The sequence below is a fragment of the Aquila chrysaetos genome, chromosome 18, assembly GCF_900496995.4.
Source record: "Aquila chrysaetos chrysaetos chromosome 18, bAquChr1.4, whole genome shotgun sequence".
Classification (NCBI taxonomy): domain Eukaryota; kingdom Metazoa; phylum Chordata; class Aves; order Accipitriformes; family Accipitridae; genus Aquila; species Aquila chrysaetos.
Genome location: NC_044021.1, coordinates 1,168,239 through 1,192,237, shown reverse-complemented (window position 1 = coordinate 1,192,237; position 23,999 = coordinate 1,168,239). Strand labels below are relative to the sequence as shown.

General features: G+C 39.7%; 1 protein-coding gene across 5 annotated transcripts in view; it reads left to right on the top strand.

The window, feature by feature from the left end:
- Positions 1-23,999, top strand: part of SEMA5A (semaphorin 5A) — a 341,199-nt gene that overhangs the window by 251,398 nt on the left and 65,802 nt on the right. For all 5 annotated transcript variants that reach the window (XM_030041900.2, XM_030041903.2, XM_030041902.2 and 2 more), the window contains 3 exons: positions 4,617-4,798; positions 7,050-7,193; positions 15,237-15,384. In XM_030041900.2, coding sequence (XP_029897760.1) covers positions 4,617-4,798; positions 7,050-7,193; positions 15,237-15,384 — 474 coding nt within the window. The remainder of the gene's footprint in view (positions 1-4,616; positions 4,799-7,049; positions 7,194-15,236; positions 15,385-23,999) is intronic.

The following is a 23,999-nucleotide window of genomic DNA, read 5'->3' as shown; positions in this document are numbered from 1 at the left end:
ATTAGTATAAAGTTCTTCCAGCTTTCACGTGGGAGCTCTACACGTGCTGCAGCAGCCTCATAGATACAAATCACTACACTGATTCCAAGGTCCTTGAGAACTAGCTCCTGGTTCTGACTGTCTGTGTTTGACATTAAATAGTAATTTTTTAAATACCTTGTCCTGTCCTTTGCATCCATGCTCTCACATAATGGCCTAATAAAAAAGGCTTGCATTGGATTCATCTGCATTAGCATTTTAGCTGAAATCTGGAGCAACTTTGGGGCAAATACTCTGATTTTTCCCATCTACTGTTCTTTGTTTCACATCACAAAGCAGTCTTGAAGCACACAGGCTACATTACTTTCAGATTAAATTAAACCAAATATGTGCTCTGACTACTACTAGGCATTTGATCGATGGCCAGAGCGAGTCCAGCATAAAGTCCACAAAATATGTATGGTGTATGTGTCAAGTCTTCAACACCACCTGTTTTATTTTCCAGATTGGCAGTTTATGTGCATACCATTTGCTAATATAGACATAGCCATTGTCTCACAGAAAGTCGGGATTCAGTCACTAGTGCAGTCCTTGCCTCCCTGATTGACAAGTACGCTAGATGCACTGTCCAGTATATTCATTTCCAAGTACATGGAGTACATCATATCTCCCTGCGGTAATCCCGCAGGCTAAATGTGGTTATGTGGAGGGTTTGCTGGTCCCCTAGTTGGGTTGCTGTATTAGCAAGGATTACTGGAATGGGTTGGTTGGTTGGTATTTGCATGAGCAGTCTCCCTACTGCTTAGTCTTTGAATTCTGGCATTAGCCCTTATTTTCTTTCATAGATAAAAAACATGAGGCCAAGAGGGGGTGGAGGGGGAGGAGGAATGGTTTAGAAAGGAGAATTCAATTCTGTTCCATTCAACTGGAAAAACAATTATTTAGTATCTATTATATGACAGTTGCGTAGGATGTGACAGTCTAGTCAAAGCAGAGGAGCACCAAAGGATTGCTCAGAAATTCATCCACAGCTGTGAGACTTATGCTGCATATCAGAGATTAAAAGATTTAGCGAGCCTCCAAAGGAATTTTGGAGTTGAGCAGATTGAGATTGCGTAATATAAGGAAAATTGTAGAACTAACTGTCTAAATTGAAAAGCGTGGTTTTACCACTTTGCTGTCTTAAACCCTTGAACTCTAAGTAACACATTATTGAACAAATTTGAAAACTTCATAGAAACTTTCCTTTAAAATAACACTGTATTCTGGCAAACTGCAATCGATTACAATTTTGCTTAGCGAGGCTTTCAAATATTTGTTTTTATAGCATTTTTATGTGCTGTATTCACAGGATATATAAGCCAAGATGTAATGAATTTCATTTTGTAGGCAACTGAGCTATGTGCATCCTTGACTTTTGCTATATATATTTAAGACAATGTTGCAGGCAGAACATAACAGAGTATTAGAAACCTCCTACTCTCCCTCTTTGGTTCCAATCGGTTCCAATATCTTAATTGTTAGTAAAACTACACTGGTCTTTTTAACATTATAGGTTAATGCATGACCAGTTTCTTCTAAACTCGGATCAGAGACAGAGGCATGTTTATACAGTAGTTTAGCCCAAAATTAAAAGTATGACCAGTTGCACTTGAGAAATTATTTCCTAGGGAATTATTCATATATCGGAGTATTTATTGGCATGTCATGGTAGAGCAGGGAGGGGGCTAGGAGAGGTAGCTGAGCATTTGTGTTACCATCTCGCTGAACTTTGAAGATCATTTGTGACAAATGTGGTTTTTTTGGTTATCTTGCTTTGATTTAATTCTCAAGTTGTTTTTTTAGGTTGTTGTTTCAGTTGGCCTAAGTACACCAATTGTGCATGAACATAGATAGTAATTAATGCTACAGCACATATGTCTACTTTGAGCTTCTTCCAGTTGGTCACATATCCCTATTATTCATCCAGTATTTTTTATAGTAATGAAGGTTCATTTTTTTGCCAAAATATTTTCCAGTGGGACCACTTGCAATCCATCACTTAAAAATACACTGTCTGACATTATCAAAGAGCTTTTACAAGGAAAGTAAAAATATTTTTTTTTAAAGTTGGGGTTTTTTACATAAGTGTGCAACATGAAATGGCTTTATTTTTCACAGCTGCATGCAGGGAAAGAGTATAATATGGGATCTTACCTGAATTCATTAGCAGCTTCAGGAAACACTCCAGAGCCACTGAATTCTACACAAAGTAATCTCAAACCCAAGAGCTCATGGCAGATTTAAGGGCTGGGTCACTGAAGATGTGACCTTGGCTCAGAGTGCAGAGGCACAAACCAGGAGGGACAAGGTGGGTGCGGAGAGGCTCAGGACAGAGATGACTGATACTTCCAGGGCATTAGGAAGGAAGAAGAGACTAGAGGTATCTGCAGAAGGGAAAGGGTGACAAAAACGGGGTAGTAGAGAGGGAAAGCAGAGTGTAGCCATGCCAGGAAAGTACAGCCCTATTGTCCGATTGATTGCGATTTTCCCCTTGAGGTGTGCCAGATGGTGAAAGGTTAATGGGCGTAGGTTCTGGTGAGGGCTAAGGCGGCCCCTCATCAGTACATTTTGCGTTTCTGTAGTCCTATGATGAAATTGTTCGATATCGCTTGTGAAAGGGAGATACTCATAGAGAGACAGAGCAGGTGAGTCATGGGGAAGAGCAGAGACTGCAGTGGGATGATCTTTACAGGAGCAGGGGGCAAAAATCTACCGTCAATATGTCCTTCTGAGCTCAAGCTTTCAGCTGAATTTTATGAATACTTTCCCTGCCACTTGATATAAATTATGGTAACCATAGACAACTGTAGCTTTAGTTTATAATTGTAGGTGCAACAATAAAGATGCTTTGGTGCAGCATAGATATGGAAAGCAGCAGACATTTTCACATCTCTGACATTAATTGGATTGGGGAGATAGCATTGCTAGTTTATGGACTATATATTTGTTAGACCAGCTGTGTAAGAGAGAATGGGTTTACTTGTCACTTAACAAGAAGTAAGTATTTCTTGTTGTCTTATGAAAAACAGCAGTGTATACTCTGCATGAGCAAAGGTCGGTGAGTTATTTTCAATAAACAGCTGTCAGCAGAATTTTGAAACGATGAATTATGGTTATGTCAGTTGTAGCTGGCAGAACATACATATAGCTGTTCTGTGGAGAAGCTGTATCTCTGAAAAATAAATTATGAGAAATGTAATTAATAGTGAAATTATGGAGCCCTTACCACAGTGGAAAGAATCAGCCAGCACCCAGCGTGGCAGTGGAAACATGTCTTGTGCTGTAATCGAATCTCTTCTATCTTCAAATTATTAGTGAAATGTATACTTCCCTCAGCACTGCTAAAGTTGAAACAATACTAAAAATACCAAAGGGAGACACCATTTCAGATTATTCATGACAATCTACAACTGTAGTTCCTATTTCAATATATAAGCAAATGTTAAAGTGTTATGTTCTTACACATTTGATAAAATATGCATGACTACAACAGATACATATTAATTTTTATTTAAGAGTGACTTTAAATGCTATTTAGCCTGCACTTGTTAGTACTGTTGTTTTGACTGAAAGTTAAAATGTGACAATCAAAGGGCAAATCCTATAGCATTTAAGTGAAAAAGTGGCCATCATTTCCATTTATGATCACAGATTTGTGAAGATTAACATCTTGCTAAAAGAATCAATAATATGAAAGCCTGTCTTTTTAAGAGAGCTGAATTCCCCATGTCCAGCCCCATTTTCTTTAGAAGTTCCAGTAACAATGGAGGCAGCTGCAGTTTCCGTTAGTGCATTCCATTTCAGCTGGACAGTAAAGAATTCTTATTAGCATGTGTTATGGCTGCATGATGGAAACATTCCAGTCAAGGTGAGAATGGTCTGACCCTTCCAGCCAAAGGTGTTGAGAATTGACTTCAGCAGGAGCAAAGTGTCTGATCATGTAGGGTTAGGAGCTGCTTTTTTGAAGATGTTTTTAGGACTTATACATATAATTACATCTACTGTTTAGAGAGAGTCATATTTAAAACTACATTTCACTTTTATGAAATGGCGCTATCTGTTATGTGCTTCAAAAAACTGTTGTCAGAAAGACACTCATCATGGAGATTTGAGTTTCATTCATCCAGTTTTTTTACCCTGGACTATTAACCTCTGCTGCCTCTTCCTACCAATGTAGATTAGGGTTTCCACAAGCATTCTTGCACATGCTGTTTTACAGTCAGCATCCAGGTTCCTAATCACAGGTAAATTTTAGGAAATAGGGAATACTGTCATCAGAAGATAATCAAGAAGGTGAAACTGTACTTTCTATGGAATCACTGTAGGCAAGCATGGTTGTGAAAGGTAACGGCTAGTTGTGATTATTGTTATTGCTGTAGTGGTGGCATCCGCTGGCCCAGATCGGTTGCAGATGGTGGGAATTTTGCAGCTAGAGAGATGCTAAGGGGAGCTTGCTGTCTGGAACGTATACCTCTGCAGTGGAGGCTTTTAGAGTTGGCGGCTGAAGGCTGTACCTCCCTGTACTGCAGAACTAAGAGGTGGTGCGAAGGAAGCGTCAGGCGTCGGGTAAGCCCTTCTGTTGCGTTTGTTTCTAGATGAGGAATCTGACAGTGGATGGGCATTTTGGAACGTGGTCGCAGTGGAAACCTTGCACCCACACTGATGGTGCCAGCGTTGGCTCCTGCCTCTGCAGGACCCGGGTGTGTGACAGTCCTGCTCCTCAGTGTGGAGGCTGGCTGTGTGAAGGACCAACCATGGAGATTGCCAACTGTTCCAGGTACACAAAACAATTTCAGGTTCTATTGTTTATGGTTTAAAAGTTTTTAACTTCGTCAGAATAGATCCTGTTCTGTGCAGGAAACAGCTTATAGCGATGGCCACAGCATTAGAAAGTATCTCACAGACTTTGTGGGAGAGAGAATGAGCCAGATAGCAAATAGTGATTTCAAATGCTGTGTACCAAATAATATTGTCTTCAGCTAATTTTAACAAAAGCTCAGAAAGAAAAAAGTCAGTGAGGTAATATCCAAAGTATGATATGTTTTTCTCAGTTCTGTAAGTCATAAAACTTTTTTCCTGGAAGTCAGAACTGTTCACTTTTTTGGAGGTCTCATGTCACCATTATGTTCCCCCATTCTGCCTTGGGAAAAATGTTTTCATTTTATCTTTTGGTTGTATCATGACATCTAGATCTATTACCAGTCTGTATGCCACTCTTCAGCCACTCTTTTGTCTTCCTCAGGCACGTAACCACTCCCAGAAAAAACAGTGAGAGCAGATCATTTCAAAGAGACTCAGGACACTGCATATTCTGAACTGCATTAGGAGTTCATGTTTAAAACATTATATGTACTTTAATTGCACGATGAAACTTACATACTGGTGCATTCTGCTTATTTTCAGTGATTCTTTCTGCTTTTTGTCTCTGCTTTTTTGGTTTTTTTTAAACATCAGAAGCACATCATGGTAGTGAATAAAACTGATTATCCTTCTGCACAAGATAACTGCAAGCTCTGTAAGTGGAAATAGTCAATTTTAGGGAAATTATTAAAAACATAACAATGTAGTATATAGCTTCAGATTAGGACAATGGCTTCGGTCAGACATTGCACTGACAGAGATCTTTTTTTTTTTTTTTTGTCTGTGTTACCAGTGATAGCTGATTAATGTTTTCAAAAGCTTTTTTTCTGTGTTATCAACTCTTATCTCCCTTATAATAACAAGACATCAAGATGAGTGAAATTTAAATTGGTAATATTTGTGATAAATTACTTGAATAATCTTATGTCATTTTTATTACTGGATTTAATTAATTTTCATTGTTAAAAAAAAATGATTTCAAAATCAAGTAAGGCACTATATTAACTTTTGCTTTTATGATGAGACTTCAAAAACTCCTTATAATTTAGTTTTATTTTTCTTGATTTCTGTTTGTCTTCTACCAATACAGAAACTGCAAGCTAGCCATCAAAAGGTTTTGGGAACTGCTGAAGTGCATCATTTTTTGCTTAGGACAGGGTATGAAATTCCTTTTGAGATGTTTGGTCTAGTATATTTTTTCCTAGGGTATATTGGGGAGAGACAGGAGTGTCCTTTCCAAACGTTCACAAATGCAGGGTACAGCATGTGAATTCTGTTAGCTTTTTGGTTACATTACAAATAAGGTATTGACGCCTTATCAGAGTATCCTGTTGAAATTGTGAACTAATGCATTTTGACACTTATTACTCTTTTTCCTTTAGAATCATAGAATCATTTAGGTTGGAAAAGACCTTTAAGATCATCGAGTCCAACCATTAACCTAGCACTGCCAAGTCCACCACTAAACCATGTCCCTAAGTGCCACACCTACACGTCTTTTAAACAGCTCCAGGGATGGTGACTCCACCACATCCCTGGGCAGCCTGTTCCAGTGCCTGACACCCCTTTCGGTGAAGAAATTTTTCCTAATATCCAACCTAAACCTCCCCTGGTGCAACTTGAGGCCATTTCCTCTCATCCTATCACTAGTTACTCGATAGAAGAGACCGACCCCACCCCGCTACACCCTCCTTTCAGGCGGTTGCAGAGAGCGATAAGGTCTCCCCTCAGCCTCCTTTTCTCCAGGCTTTAATCACTTTCAGAAGAGGTAGCAAAACTTGACATTTTAATTTCCCTGAAAAAAAGACCCACAAATAATAATTGGAACAATATGTAATTAAAAGTTATCTTCAGAACTTTGATACAGGAGTTTGCAGGTGAAGTTTATGCAGAATAAAGTGACTGAAAGCAACTAAATAGCTTCTTATCTTTGTACTTTACTTCTTGTGTAATGAGAGCATTTTAGCAGTTGCTGATTACAGAGCATGGAATATAGAAGGATCAGAGCACCTTTATTTTAGTTCCATATTCTTTAAGAAATGGAACACAGTGCAGTATTAATGACTTCTACAGAAATATTAATGGGCCAGATTCTGCTGTCAGTCACACCTAATCAGCCATTCGCTATGTATAACAGATGACAGAGCCTGAGCTTTTTATTCTACCAGAAATGGAGGCTGGACACCATGGACTTCTTGGTCACCCTGTAGTACCACTTGTGGAATAGGCTTTCAAGTTCGTCAGCGTTCCTGCAGCAATCCAACCCCTCGACACGGAGGACGCGTCTGTGTGGGACAGAATCGGGAGGAGAGGTGAGTTATCTTTTTTCAACTGTGTGTTTTATTTTCTTCTGCTCCGCTGTGTTCCACAGGACATTTTCTCCTTTACCTGCCTTGTTTTTCTCTTCCCTTTCCTCTCACTCTCTAACTACACTGCTGCACAGTAGCAGTATTCCCATTAGCAAGTCTGTGGGTCTGCAGCGGTTCTTTCATCTTTCACTTAGCTGCATCCCTCTTGAGCCAGCTGAGAGCTCCTGGTAGTGCCAGAGAATTGTGCTGGAGCAATGTGCTGCTGTCCCTTGGGACCCTGAAAATTGATTCTCCTTGAAAATTGATTGCAGTGTGTTTGAATTGTAACTTGCCCAGCCTCAAGACCTAGAATTCAGAGCAAAATATAGTAAGGTCACAGCACTATGTTACTGATGCTGTGAGTTCATTTTTTTTCTGTCTTGAATGAATTAAGCATCTATAGAACACGAAAGGAAGTTTCAAGGGCTTTGTTTTATATTCAATAAATATAATACACCTTGAACTCTAATATCTTTTAGTAAGGTTTCAGGGGTTTTTTAAATTGTTTGTATCTATATTAACCCCTGAGCAGATCAAGTCAGCTCAGATTTTGATTTCACCATCTATTGCTTTGGCACCGGGCTGGGTATTTTGTCACTAGCTCAGAATGTAAAGTTCAGGCCTCTGATTCCATTTTACATGCACCTGAATGACTCCAGTTGGTAATTTGTGTGTTAGGAATTTTAACAGGAATTAAATATTTCTTGAAACCAAACTAGAATATATTTAGATAAACTGCAACTCTTAGATGCATTATGTTGTTTCCCGAGGCATGACAGAAAGCTAGATAGCAGAAGACTGGTGTTGGTGTAAGAATTCGGAGTACTGGAGTCATCTGTTCCAAGAGATGTATGTGGATGTGTTTCCTTTCAATATGCACTTGCAGCTCACTTCAGTGTTTCTGTATGGATGATTTAGTATCCTGTATTGCTGTTGGATGAAAACAAGATTCAGTAACCTTTATGATGAGTTTCAGTGAGCAATTTAATTAAACACCAACTCTGGCATTTCTCCAGATTAAGAGATTCCATTGAAGGGAAGTTGCAGCACACATTTATGTATTAACATATCACCAGGGACCTGGTCTTTCTAACTCTAAATGTAAAGGATCAGTATCACAGAACATGTGAACACTTCTTGCTGTTTCAGAGCCATGAATATTTACCATTTCATTGTAGAGGAGAGCATTTTGTTATTTTGTAAATTGCTTTCTGAAAATAAGTTGCCCAACCAAAAAGCCATCACCACCAAATGCAGATTATATCTGCTGTTACATAGCTCTGTCCCAGCATGAATAATAGTTATTGATTTTCTTGAACTGAGAGGTCAGACCAGGGCAGGACACAATGAGACTGAGTATAGAAGAAAAGAGTTTAATTTGGATAGACTTTTTGGTGATGGACTATGAATCTTAGTAGTCATTGTTCATTTTAAGTTTAACATGAAATAAAAGTCCAATAAGGAGTTTCAGACAAATACAGAAAACGGTGAGAAATACATTCATAATTATAGAAGAAAATGTCCACTATTAAGACAACGGGTGCACTAAAAAAGCGATTACAAAGTGGAAAGTGATACTTAGAATGAGTTGAAATAATAGCAGCCTAGAAGGATTGAATTTTGATATGTAACGGTTCTGAAGGAACAGCAGGCTTATGTTGCTTTGCTTTTGTAGCCTGCAGGTTACTTGTCCTTTCCCTCTTTGTCCAGTTCAGCAGCAATCGGGGCTGTACGTGCCTGTGAGTTTACTGCAGGATGCCTTTTTCTCTCATAGTTCCTCTGTCGCTGTTTCCGATCTCCTTGAAACACCCTTCACTCTCACCGGCCCTGCACCTTCCTCCCACTCACCAGCTTGCTCACAGTTGAGCTTCCTGCCGCTACCCTGATTTTGTTTAAGTTATCCATGATGTCTGCTGATACTTTTAGAGTTGGGGTTTTTTTTTTCAAAGTACTTCCAAAATTTATTTCCAGAAGGTGTGGTGTGTTAGGAAGTTTTGTCGTATAATTTGTAAAGCAGCTAGAGGAATGAGGCATCAGTTATTTGCCAGGATTTTTCTCAGGGACAGGCCAAGGACATGGATAAATCTTTTCAGAGCTGTAAAAAGCAGAGAGTCCTGGGAACCTGGCCAGCCAGGGCCCATCCCAGCACCCCCAGCCAGGGAGCAGGGCAAGCCTGGAGGCTCTGGCCAGGTCCAACCAAGTGTCTAGACCCTAGGTGATATCATGGTGATGGGTCAAGGCTGAGGTCCACCTGGGAAGCCGAGCCGCAGGCTGGGGTTAGGATCAGGTTCAGTGGTCACCGGGCAGGTCTACAGCAACAGGGCCAAGGCCAGAAGCCAGTCCACACGTTGAGGTCTAGACCAAGGGGCTCCATGGTGGGCCAGGGACAAGGCCCAGCACTTCTCCAACAACACAGCTCGGGCGGGGGTTGAAGGTCCCTGGCAGAGGTTGAAGGTCCCTGGCAGAGCTCAAGTAGAGCTCCTGGGCCTGTGGGTGTGGGTGGAGGTCCCAGGTGAGGCTGGTTGGGGCCATTAGGTCCTTTTGAGTGTCCTCGGGGCTCTGACAGCGTGTAGAGTTTTGAGCTGCGAGGGCAACGGAGTACCAGTATTTACAGTAGTCCTGATTCACTGCTTCGCTCCAGTGCCACTGGGGTTACATCTGCACCAAATGGAAACGCTTCCTTTGAGAACTGGGCCCAGTACGTTTAGGCAGGCTGAGCAAATACTCCACGTGGAGGAACTCCTAAGAAATGTTTACCTTGGGTTTGTATCCAGAGTACCAATAAGCAGCTTCTCAGATTTTCTCAGTTAAATTAATCGGCTTATAAATAGCCTAACATTTTACTTTCTTAATGGCCCAGCACATATGTAAAATGAATATATGTGTAGTCTTAGTATAAACTGGAATTAGTTGGTTTACACATTGTGTGCATTTGTCTTTATGAAAGTGCATATTCACGTCACATTCACAGGTTCAGGGGCAGAAATATGGGATTCGGTTTCCACAGCCAACATTGTGCCAAACTTTGAAACAGCTTTTCAACAAACAGTGATTTCCGTAGAAGTCCAGTGCGTAAGTCCATAGAAAGCAAACACAGAAAAGGCAGCGTATAGCTGAGATAAATTCACCTGCAGATGTGAATGCATATTCAGTTTGAGAGTACTTGTTCATGCATTACGAGCTAAATGTTTGTCTCGGTTATGTTTGTTTTACCTCATGAAAGCCATGATCCTTTCATGGTTAATGTATCAGGCAGCTCTGTGCTTGCTGGTCATTCCCTGGAAATCAATGGCAATATTTACCAATTTAAAGTGTTGCAGATAAGTTAAGCTCTTGCTTGCTCTGCTGCTAAGGGCGGGGAGGGGCGAGTGCGGGTGGTGAAAACAATTGTGAGAGAGCAGCAAAGACTCAGATTACAAAGCAAATTCACCCTGTAGAAATAGGTCAAAAGTGCAGCTGATGTGCATTTAGACAGAATATGGAGATGGATTTAAAATAGTATTTTAACAGAATTTGTTCATCAGAGAAAATAATTTCGTAGTTAAGACTCCAGATGGAAGACATCCTGATGAATTCCTTAGGGGCTTAAAAATTTCTGGGTTTTCCTGTATGAGAAATATTCGCCGAAGCTGCTGGAAAACTCTCTAGGTTTTAGTTTATAGAGTCTATAGTATCCTGTATTGACTTTTTCATTGAGTGAAAATGTTTGTCCTCTCCTTTCTGTGGAATGCAGTGGATATGGGCTCATTAAGTCCACTGGTCTCCCTCTTATCTGTGTGGAAATGAGGGACATTAGAATGAGAAACCCTTGCTTTTGGCGAGTGTAGTTATCTTTTATTACATAGGGGAAAAAAGAAAGAAAAAAAGCATGGCAAATCAGAAGTAGAAAAATAAATTGGCTGCAGATGAGGAGTAAATGTTTGAAAGCCCTGGAAATTTGGGGGTGTATAAGGTGATTAGAAGCAGTATATATTGTCACCTTTTTTTGTACACAATCGTCAGCAGATATTCAGAGCTTTTGGGATTGTTTCCATGAGAAGGAGGAATTGCTAAGAGTCAAGTGCCTGCTCCACGTAGCACTGCTTGTTTCCGAGTAGTGCGAACAAGGCTGGTTCCCTTCAGCAGAGCAGATAAACACCACGAGGCTTTGGGCTTGCTTGCGCTCCCACGGCTCTCTCCATCCTCCTTGCTTTCTCTGCTCCCTCCTCTTCTTCCACAGAAGCCCCTGGGAACAAAAGCCGTGGCCCCTGCCACCTTCCACAGTCTCCTGGGTGGGGATTTCTGTTGATTCAGCAATCTCAATCCAGTAAGGCGTGTGTGTGCGTCGTGTGTCTGCCTTCAATTAAAGGAATCCAGCATTCCCAACAACCTCAGTATCATCTGTGCTTCCCAGCAAGTCACCAGCTGGTAATCACGCGTACCCACCACGTAAGAGTGTATTGCATGGGAACGGGCAGACAGTGATGAAGGTTAGTTTGTTTTTCTTAAATACATGCTAGCATAATATAGTTCAAAATTAAGAACTATATGTTTAAATTAAATAGCATCTCTCTGTGGAATAAAAAAGGCACATTTGTAACTGTCGTGCAGTTAGCCTGTGGTACTCAGTGCTGCATGGCAACACTGAAAAACATTGATGTCTTACGAAAGCCTGAGATCTTCATTGGAATGAGAATAGTAATTCCAGTTGTACTGGAATTGCCTGGAGTAAAAATTTAAAAAATTACTGTAGGAACTAGTGGTTGTGGATACAACTGGACAGAGGATGTTCTCCCTTCCCCCAGTATGACAATTCCTTTATTAGGGCATTTGAACTTGGATTCACTGCAAGGGGAACCAGGAAGGGTCACTGTACAAAACCCACATTTCTCTAGGCTGTTCTCCCTTCTGACCTCACTGCAGTTAGATTAGGGGAGAGGGCAGTGGTTTCACAGATTCAAGTTTCTTACATTGCATGTTTTGTTGAATTACTGTAAAATGTTAGCCCTGTGGGTCCTGAGAACACAATTAAGAGGGGAAGAAAGAGCAAAAGGGAAAAAGGGTTACTGAGTGACTTGAAATGCAGCCAAGAGGAGATATAATGAAACTTGGCTCAAAGCCCTGTGCTGTAGCACAGCTCTCAGAGATCAATTGCAGGGATGTCTCTAGCTGTGAAAGCATACCTGATGTTTTCAGAGGCTGGCTGGCTGAAATGAAAATACGATTCTACTTGTATGCTGTGTTGTTTGTTTCTTCTTTTCCTCAAAAAAAGGAAAAATTGACACTCGCTGCTGCTGTTGACTTTTTAAAAACTTTTTCTCCTAAATTGAAGTTAAGTAGCCTGCACAGACATTTTAGGGCTTTTTTTTCAGTTTCATCTTGTAGTTTCAACTGCATCTTTAAATTGTGTTGGTTAACAGAATTGCCAGCCTTTGAAGTGCTTACTGTATCAGTTGTTAGGTTTCCTTTCTGTCTTCCCCTTAAGTGAGAGAGCAGGTGATAGGGCATGTTGACACTGAAAGAGGCACTATATAGTGTCGTGAGCCTCATCGAAGTGAGATTTGTCACACCTAACTTCAGGTGTCCACGAATGTGAGTGCTTATGTGTGAGTCAGGTGTCTGAACTTCCACTACAGTCTGTAGAAGTCTAGTCGATACAGGCCGTGGAGAAGAGAGAGATTTGTCTCCTTCTACTGTATATTCCTAAATTTGGTCAACTTAATCATTCTAGTCTCCATAGCTTGTAATGACAAAATGTCCATTGGCTGTAATGGGAGCTTAGATGTCTGTCTCCCATGCAGCCTTTATAGTCAATGGAGAGAAATCAGTATATTGAGGGCTGTGTTTGTCGGACCTACGTTAGACATTTGCTTTAGGGTGACATAAATCATATTTTTGAAAGGGCTGTTTCTTTCCATGAACTCTTGCTCAAGGTTGGATGACTACTTCATTTATAGACAGCTACACTGTACATGCCTATATTTTAAGGCGAGATGCGTCCCACCCTTAATTTTACTTTTTGCATGGCTGAATATTGGTAATTGTCAACTTCATGGCAGATTTGCTTTATTCTCTGTGTGTGTCCCAAATTAACTCAATACATCTCCATTAAGAACTAATGAAATTATGCAAAATGTGTACTCATTTGACTAAATAAATGGTGATGTTACATCTACGTTTCATTGCGTACACGTTCTCAACAAGTGATCACAGAGACAAACTATCACAAACATTCACATAAATGACTGCATGTGACAAAGAAAGTGTGCAGCTGTTGGAGATTTGGGGGAAGAATATCCAGGCGCAGAACATGCCTATGCATCTTTAGTGATGGCATAATGTGAACTGTGAATTGCAAATATTGAACATGCAGGAGGAAAAAAAGGTAGCTTATGTATAAGCTACTGTTGAAAAACATTTACCCAAATCACGCACTGAAGAATTCTGAGATAGCAGATTCATAAATATTGAGGGTTTGGATTTTTTTTTCCCTCGGTTTACTGGTAAACAGCAGATGAGGTCAATACAAGCTGTTAATAGTTTCCTTAACTATAGAGAAACACAAAACTAAATGTCACTCCCCTATTTACCCCACTCCCAAGCATTTAAATTTTGATGGAGTTGCTCAGACCTAGGGACAAATTCTGAATCATAAGCTCCAGCATATGTGACAAACCTACTGTTGTATATAACATACACAAACAACAAATTTTCCCCCAGAATCCTGAATGTGCAAATTCCTTGGTAATGAAGAACTAGAGCTTGAGGATCTTGGGGCTTTCTGCAAAAAAAATGTGGTTATGGTTATTCTTTCTGAAAATGTCAACAGTTTATACTGTCATTCTTCTTTTTGTAGAAAATGATTTACTGAAGTATTGGAGTCAGTTTTCATTGCAGGAGAGTGCAAAGTGGTGGAAACTTGTTTGAAGAGCAACAAGACAGCGGATTTTGGATGGCTGGTGTAAAAAATGAGGAAATACTGGAACATTGATTTGTTTGTTCAGGACAGTCAGTAGTTGGAACAACAGCCACCCAGCCACATCCATAAAATATTAGAGCACTCCTTCAGGGTCATCTGTTTTCTGAATATCTGTTGTGGCTTTGCTTTATCTGAAATAACAGCTTGGTCTCTTTTAGAGCCCCAGTGACACTTGCTGGCGGCCCAGATCCTTTGGACCTGTGTAGAGGGTCCTTACTAAGCAGCACATGCTATGGCTAGAGTTATCGGATGGTGAGCTCAAGAAATCAGGAATCTCAGGTTTTTACAAAAAATGGAAAAACTCACTAAAAGTTGGGACCCTCCTACATATCTGAATGTCTTGGTACAATAATGACAGCTCAGTAGTAAAACATTCCTGCTTCCCTCAAGAACCTAGTAGGCCTCTGAATCAGTTTGCAGCCCACTGGGAAATCCTTCAAAGATTGTAATAGCTAAAAACACCCTTTAAAAGATAAAGTAATAACACTATGAAAACATTACAGTTCTTTATGCCTAGAATCAATGTTAGCTTTTATTTTACCCATAAAAGTGGAGACACTGTGGAAAGCAAAAGCAAAAAGCAAGTTTAGCTCTCTGAAGAGGAGAGGGATGGATCCTAACCAATGCTTAGCTGGAGACTGATAAAAAACTGCCTGGGTAAGTGGTTGCCTTCTGTTGGGTTGACTCACTTCTGCCCCAGATGTATAGCCACAACTGGTTTCAGTAAAGTAGTTGTCAACCTTGCTTACGTGCTCGCAGTACAACAGCATGGTTGTAGCGCAGGGTTTGTATAAAGGCACTGAATAAAGCAAACAAATGCTTCACCCACGCAATTACAGCCTAAAAAAAACCCCCAAACCTCAAATGTTTAAACACTGTGCAGTGTGGCAACTGTTAGTTCAGTGCTTTATGAATAGAGAGGGGCCCTTTGTCTAAAATATTTCCCTGTACAAACATCTATCTGAATAATGCAAATGCGGGACTTTCAGGGGAGGTCTCGTCTTGGTACTAAATAGATTCTTTGCCTCCTTGTCTACCTCTTCTCACAGGTACTGCAATGAGCATTTGTTGTGCCCCCCTCATGTGTTTTGGACAGGCTGGGGTCCATGGGAGCGCTGCACTGCTCAGTGCGGAGGAGGGATCCAGGCACGGCGTAGGACATGTGAAAATGGTCCTGACTGTCCTGGCTGCAGCGTGGTAAGTAATTTGCAGCTTTCCCTTCAGCAAAGATCTATGGCCATATGCCATGGATGTCTATATGTCCATAGGGCATCTGTATATGTTTCTGTGCTCTACCCCTAACATGAGTCACCAGAGCGTGTGTGTTTCTGCGTTGCTCGTGTGTGCTGAAATTCAGTTTATCAGTCAGAAATATATATATAATTCAGCTTTTTCACAACATCATCTAGAATATGAGCTCCCTGAGGCAAGGTTGGTGCAGATGTGGATGTGTCCTTGGCAGGTTTATTTATGGTGGGTTTTATTTTTATCACCAGAGTACACAGGAACTCTAGCTATGAGCCCAGGACTCCAGTGTATGAGCTCCTGTACAGCACAGAAAAAGGTAACTTTAAAATCTAACTGCATAAGGAGCCAATAAGTGAATACATGGAACCACCATGAAGTGCTGAAGTAAGCTTGAATAGCGATAGTGATCTTTGCACGGCAGCAGCCTAGCAGCCGTCAGGCTTGGAAGCCACAGTGGGACAATTTTGAATGAATAGAATGCTTTATGGATACCCAATTGTCCTGGTTTAGCTGGGATAGAGTAAATTGTCTTCTAGTAGCTGGTACAGTGCTATGTTTTTGAGCTAGGTATGAGAAGAATGTTGATAATGTGTCAGTGTCAGCGAATATCAGAAGATGAACCTTGCAGTGCTGTTCCACGGTAATTTGGATTCTAGTGGTGGATTGTCACTGAAGGGGGTATTGTGTAGAAAGCACAACCTGGGTGAAAATTTGAAGTGGCCAAAACTGCAGAAGACACATTCTGCTGGTGAATGACAGATGGTGGTGTTAATCTCCCCAGTGACCAAGAAAGAGCACAGCTCAAAGGAAAAATGAGAGTTTGGTTTTAGCCATGTTGTGCTTAATGGCCAGGCCTGATGTTGCACACTGAGAAACACGTACTCAATTTTGTTCCAGAATATTAAAGAGGTAGAAGAAAAATACTTTTATTTTTCACATATTAAACCAATTTTTACATGCCTTCATTTCAGAGAGTAAGCTTAATTCTGAGGTTCGTCATCATCTGTGGTCTATTTGTTAGCCTGGCAGTAATTCAATACTAAAGAAAGGATCATTTACTACCTTTTTCTAATTTTAAGGTTTTGTGCATTTTCCCGGGATTTGTTCTCTTTTTAACATTTATCCTGGTGGTAGAACTGCATTTTCAGTAGATTGAAAACATCCAACAGGTTTGTTCTTGTCTTTCAGTTGAACTTTAAGAATTAACATAATAACTTAGAATTATACCAAGTTTTCCAAAATATTTATGTCCCCTGATGGTACACAAAAAAAGCAGACATATGGTCTAGATCTATTGTTAAACCTTCCTGACTAGCATAGAAAAGAGCACAATCTGAAGCTTTTCTGTCTCAGTCATCCCCGTTTATCCCATACTAATATTTGTGAAAGAAAGCAGTATTTTGTTTTGCACAGAATTTTCCTATGGTCTGAAATGAAAAATACATAGCTCTAATTTTCTTGGGAAGCTCCATGAGGAAAGTAGGAAAAGCTTTAGTGTAAAAATTTCTTAATTATAACTGATTTGATATTAATGTTACTGGGTTTTGTAATTTATTACCAGTCTTAGCATGTTGTCTCTGCTGTGTCACAAAACAGTTACCAGTTCAGCTATGGAAATGTTTTGGGTTTTTTTTTTTTTAATTAGAAAATTATTGTGTTGATGGTTTCAAAAAAGCACTTATCTTTGGAGTACCTAGTTGTCTTGCTAATACTTAGGCACCAATGGAAACCAACCTAAGGTAGAAATCCTCTGTAAACCCTGGTGTTCTTGGAGGACAAAGGACTCGGGTATAAAGTCTGTGTTCTGTTTAAGTTTCAGTGCATTTGAACCTGAAAGTTACCTGTCTTGAGTCAAAAGTTTTGCAGCCATAGTAGGGCCTTGTCAATAAGTGTACCTGGAGAAGAAAGTACTTTATTTCTTCTAAGAGTTTGTTTCATTAATGTAGGAAAGAGCAATCTGAAATATTTTTATGCCTTCTTGTAATTGTTGAATGGATGAAATAGTTATATTAATAAAATCCTAATGAATGAGGAGCAGGAATATGAAAACTTGTTTATTCATCAGAGGTTCTTCTGCTTCAACCAAATTTTTGGTTTTATTGTTGTAGGTATATATCCTTCAAAACAATTAGAATGATGGATTTTTAGCATAGTGAATCAAGGAGAAATTATAGTGCCTTATTACTACTAATTTCATATCTTTACCAGTTGTAGTGATACTAAACTTAGAAGGTGAAAGGTATTTACTGAATCTAATGTGTTTTTAAAACCTTTTATTCTTAGTATCTCAGAGCACTTGGAAAGTTAATAATCTCAGGAAAAGTTGCAATGAAAGTGGCAGTAATCTACCCTGTCTCCTGGATATCTGCTCTGGAGTAAAAGACGTTATGAGCCAAACTTTCACCAAGTGAATTAAAGGCATAGCTAAGAAAAGGCTCAGGGACTTAAAAAGCCCAGTTCTCTCCACCATTAGATGATAGCTTTAGTCTAAATGGAGACTTTCCAGGTTTATTTACCTCCAGCGAGGATGAACTCCGGGAAATTTTCACAACGTTTGAATGGCATGAGTTGCCATAGGCCTTCTGCAGCTGTGTAGTTCAGAGTCTGTGTCTGTAAAGTCAAGACTTGTGTTCGTAAAAAGCGGGAAAGAAAAATGTGTAGCTAGAAGACTGGAGAACATATTATTTAAGAAGATAATAACTATGTTAGGCTTCATTTCATCTTGAAGTGAAAAGAAATTTTTGATGCATCAGAGGTGTAGGGTGGACTAAATGCTGTCTTGGGACCCCTTTCAACTACGCCGATTCTTTGGGTTTGGAACCATTTTTCATTGGAGGGTCAGGAGAGAAAAACAATAATGGTTTTTATAAGCCTTAAGAAAGGAAGTCTTACAGCTTGTTTGCCAGCAGTATCAGGGGTCCAGTTTTTCCGTCATAGGAGATCCTACCTCTTCTGTTTTCTAGTCTGCAACCAGGCTGTGAGACTGTAGTATGGCCAATCCTGGTCTACTTAGCTGTTCTCATTTTGCAGCTTTTGCCATATTCATGGCTGTTGTCTGTGTCCACCTAATGATTTATACCACATAATTTCTACTGAGCATTTTTCCTTCCTTTTAGTTTGGTTGTATTGCTCTTTGTAATATCACAGCAGGCAGCTACTGTGTGCGTTTTGCTTTTTTGCATGTTTCTCATCAGTTGATTCCTTGGCTTTATCTGTCTTACAGCAGAAATCAACCAAGACTCTTGAATATTTTTTCATCAGGCCTCACTAGACAGTTCCCAGCAATTATTGCAAACTTAGCATCTTATAAAATAATAATGATAATAATAATAAATCTTTTGATGCACATAAATGTTCCAAAGAGAGAAAAACATGATGCTATTTTAAAGATGCATCTCTCGCTGAGGTGCACTCAGTACATGAAAAGAGATGGCCAGAGACTTAGGACTGAAAGCATTCACACTGAATATGTAAAACCATAAATTGTTATGATATAGGAGAATTAGACCACAGAGACTGCTAAAGGTCAAAAAGATGAAGCTCAAAATCAAAATCTGGAGCCATAAGGACCTGTGAAAGTCTTTATGTTAATTAAAGTTAGTAAAGAATGCTTGAAATTGTCTACGAAGGGATAGGAGCATCACAGCCAAATTTAAGAGCAGCTAAAATCTGGTAATAGAAAGCTGAAGTGGATCACAAAACAGGTATTACTCTCATGTATTCAGGTGATACATGTGCTAGAGGAGGAACTGTGGAATTCTGTGGACTATGCTAATATGACTCAGAGGACAAATATCTTCAGATTTTACAGCGTACTCACCGAAGTTGTACATTTGCTTCAGAAAATGCTTCTTTTCCCCTGAGAAGCATAATCTCTGTTGAATTTGCCTCAGGCCAGTAATAAAAAAATAACTTTTTTTAAGACTTATTGCTAGAATAAGAAATCTAGTTTGAGACTTAAGTTGGGTGACATACTTTACATGTTTGTCTGTGTTCTTATTTCAGTCATGCTAACATACGCATCAATTTTAGTTTTTGTAATGGGAGACTGGTAAAGTGTATACACTTTCCATATACCAGAGTGAGGCATGTTGGGTCTTGTTGTGGAATAAAAAACAAAGGAGGAATTTTGTTTGTTTCTTAGAAAGAATTGCTAGTGTTGCATTCATCTTTTTTTATTATTATTTAAACATTCCAGAATTGTGCTGAATGCAAAACCTTGGGAAGAAAAACTATCTCTATTCTAAAGTTTCTGTTATGACACAAGATGAAAAAAAAGTCTTGGAAAAACAAATGTCAGAAATGTTTTCTTTCATTAAGTTTTGAAAGGGAATTTGAAAATGGAAAGTTTTCAGAAGTACTTTGTCCATCAGAAAGAACAGTCTGCCTTTAAAATACTTGCCTTATCATGAAACAGACTCCAAATGCCTAGTCTAGAGAAAAGGGACCAGAAAAGAAGTTTGTTATTATGATTTTTATGGTTCTTTTTTAAGTTTCCATTTGACCTCTTTGAGTTAAAGAAAAATAAAATAATGCATCAGCTATTGCAAAACCAGAAAACATATTCTCACAAGAATGAGGTAGAAAAAATGTACTTTTTATATGGCATTTGCCTACTTCATTCTCATTTCCTTTTCCAATCCTTTCTTCTGTCTATAATGTAAACTCCATTGAGTATTAGCTGGTTTTTGTACGTTCTGAAAGTTTGGCAAAGTAGAACCTGTCTTCTTTTGATGCTGCATTTGCTATTGCAATTATAAGCAATGCCAAGTAATTAAAGAGGGTAAAACAAAAAAAAAAAAAATCAAAATCACAAGGATAGTTTCAGAAAATGCTAACACATTGATTAATGGTACATGTGGTGCTCAATTTTGTCAGAAAAGTGAATCATCAACTTGGCATGCATAGTCAAGGTAAATGTGAAATATAAACTGGTTGAACTGATGTGCATATATATTCAAATGTGAGGCATTTAAGGTATTTAGCTATAAATCCAGTGATCATTTTGCTGTTTGATTTATTTAATTTAGGAGAAGAGGCTAAACTGCAAGTTGTTTGCTTTCTTGCTTAAAACAGAGCAGTGTGAAGCATCTATTTTTCAAGAAGCGATAATTTTTGAAAAAAAACGTAAAGCTGAAAAATAAATCTTCAGCTGCTGGAAACTGTCCCTACTCCCCTTCAAGCAATTCAGTTCAGCCTGTGACAGTTCACACTGACTGCAGTCCTGTTCTGAGGTTCCTATAGCAAGTTCGTTCAGGGACTTCCAAGTCATGTGCAAAAACTTCTTTTGTGGACCAATGCCAGTTGGTTTGAAAGCTCTTTCAAATCCAGTTAGAAGGGTTCTCCAAAGTGAGTATTCTCACATTCAAGAGATAGGAGACCCGATTTGCTATGTCCAGAGTTTGCCACACTGGTTCCTAAAACGCTGTCCTGGTTTTGGCTCAGATAGAGTTAGTTTTCTGCTTAGTAGGTGGTACAGCGTGTTTTGGATTTAGTGTGAGACTAATGTCGATAAGGCACTGATGTTTTAGTTGTTGCTAAGTAGCGTTTATCCTAAATTAAGGATTTTTCAGTTTCCCGTGCTCTGCCAGCAGCAGGTGCACAAGGAGCTGGGAGGGAGCACGGCCAGGAGAGCTGACCCGAACCAGCCAAAGGGATATTCCATACCACGGACCCTCATGTTCAGTATAGAACTGGGGGGAGTTGGCCGGGAGGGGCGGATCGCTGCTCCCGCATCGCTCGCGGGTGGTGAGCATTGCGTTGTGCATCACTTGTCTTTTCTTGGGGTTTGTTTCTCTTTCCTTTTTTTTTTTTTTGTTGTTGTATTCCTTTTCATTATTATTATACTACTTTATTGTTAGTATTTTATTTTATTGTACTTAAGCTATTAAATCGTTCTTATCTCAACCCACAAGTTTTACTTTTTGTTCGGTTCTCCTCCCCATCCCCCTGGGGAGGAGGGAGGGGAGCGAGCGAGCGGCCGCGTGGAGCCTGGCTGCTGGCTGGGGTTAAACCAGGACAAACACCACGCTCACCGGTGTGTCCCGTCACAGGTATTGCTATTTGTTGCAGTTTCCAGCTGCTCCCATGCCGTAGATGTAGTCTTTGTTATTGTTACTTGGATGTAATAGCTTACACCTGGCTACAGGAGGCTCTGTGTGTGAATTGTGATCATTACTGTGTCTGATAACCACAGAAGGCAGAAGTGTCTGAAACCTCCTTCGTTCCGCGCCCAACAGGCACAGCGTTGGGCTCAAGGGCTCAGCATTCGAGACATGAACTTCTACTTCCCTTTGACTCAGCTGGTTTTTGAATATGTATAAGAAAGGAGAAAGGTATTTGGGAAGAAAGGATGTTGGGTGCTGAGGTTTTGTGCTGCGCTCATTTTAGAATGAATTAATGAGTGATACTGAAGGTGGAGGATATTTCCTGGGGACTCATGCTTCATCCAGCCTGAAATTTTTTGATTGCTGTGGACCTAGAACATTCAGTTATCTCTGGAAAGTAACCCATAACTGTCTCATTGAACACTGAAAATCAAAACAAAAAGTAGGTGGCATGGTTTTAGCTTAGTTTCATCAAGTAATAAGACTTACAGGATCGTATTGTAGTCTGTCGGGTATTCTTACCTTCTGCCCATAAGTAAGGAACCCACTCCCCCATTACAACTGTGTTTGACTGGAGGGTGGTCTTAGATGACAACATGGAATTGCAACAAGTTGCATGAAAACCAGTGGCCCAATAGAGGACAAAAACCTAAATTAGTCTAAATTAGTTCCCACCTTGAGAGGCAGAGTTGCAGCTGAGTCCCTTATTTGGTCCAAGGGGCATCAGGTGCTGGTCAATGAGTGTACGTGTTAGCACACGTGTAGCTTGTGACTAGCCACTGCATGTCTTTCGGTTTTTAGCAGTAGGACTGCTAAGTCCTGCTGGCAGGAGATATGGGAATGGGAAATGAGAGAAGGAAAAATTTAAAAGACTTGAAATATAAACTTACAGACAGCTTATAGTTCATCTTACAGTTGAAAACGCTAGTTCCAGTGCTTATGGATCTACTTATTTAGTATGTATAGTGTAGCTTTATTTGATACATAAGTAGTATTTCCATGAAATCAGAACTGACATAAACAGGGAGAACTGTACAAAAAAAAAAAAAAAAAAAAAAATTACAGAGAGATTTCAGCAGACTCAGGGAATGGGTAATTTTGTGGGAATTGAAATGTATCTTGGGGGAATTTAAGCCAAAAAAAGAACAACAGATGTAACATTCAGTGTTTCTACCAATCTGTTCTGGGAGGAATTTTCTTCCTATCCTCCATCTAGCAATCATGGGAGTAGGATACACCAGATAGTCGTCTAGTAGCCCATCTAGTATTTTCTGTACTGTCTCAGAGTCCTGGCTCAGCCCAGTCACGGTCCTGTCTTCAGTTGCAACCAGTCTCAGGTGGCCAAAAGAAGGTAAGGAATAAGACAAAAACTATGTAGGTAATTTTGCATTTGCAAAATAATCCTTGACTCCTGAAAGTACCTGGCTAAAAGTGAAAATGTGACAGTTGGTTATAGTAATTACTACACTATAGAAATGCACCAACTTATAAATGGTAAATGTAATAGACTTATACGGACCACTAATTTGGAAGGAAGAAGGAAGAACAAAGTAATCTCTGTCCTGGAGTACTGGAAAGACTAGAGCTGATTTAATATGTGGGGTTTTGTTTTGGTTTGGTTTTAGAAAGGAAGAAAAAAAATAGCAAGCCTTATATCCAAATGCAAGGAAAAGAAAAAATTGATGCAGGTAGAGACAGGCTGTTTCACCTGATCTCTGTTTTTCAAACTGCTGAACAATTTTAGGGTAAAAAATAATTCAGATATAAATGGAAAGTGGAGTGCAATCCCTTAAGATATTACCAATATAGACCACTTCATACCTTTCTGGCGTTGTTCTTCAAGAAGGTGTCAGGGGTTTCTGACAGTCAAAATGGAGCAGCTTCAAAGTATATGGTATTAAATTTGTGATCCACTGTTACAAAAAAAGGGTCATCATTAAAGTGATGTACTAGCAAGAAGATGTAGGAGTTAAAAGATGGATAAAACTAACTTGACATACCAGTGGGTTGTCCTGGAAGGGGAAATGTCAGATTCTTGGGAGGTTACTCTAGATGTCCTCCAGGAGTTACTTAGACAGATCTTATTAGTAGTATTTTTAGTAATTTTGGCAGACAAATTTGGATTACGTTTGCTGGTGAGCTGAAGTTGTGGGGCATCATCAATACAAAGGTTGATTTGCATGTCATATAGGAGGCACTAGATGTCTTTAAGGGCTGAAGTAATAGAAGTGAAGTGAGTTGTATCATGATTGCAGAGTTGTGAACTTAACATAAATTTCACAGAAACTCCTGCTCTGTGGTGTGTTGACCCTGGCTGGGTGCCAGGTGCCCACCAAAGCCGCTCTATCACTCCCCCTTCTTAGCTGGACAGGGGGGAGAAAATATAACAAAAGGCTCGTGGGTCAAGATAAGGACAGTTTAATAAAATGAAAGCAAAGGTCGCGCGCGAAAGCAAAG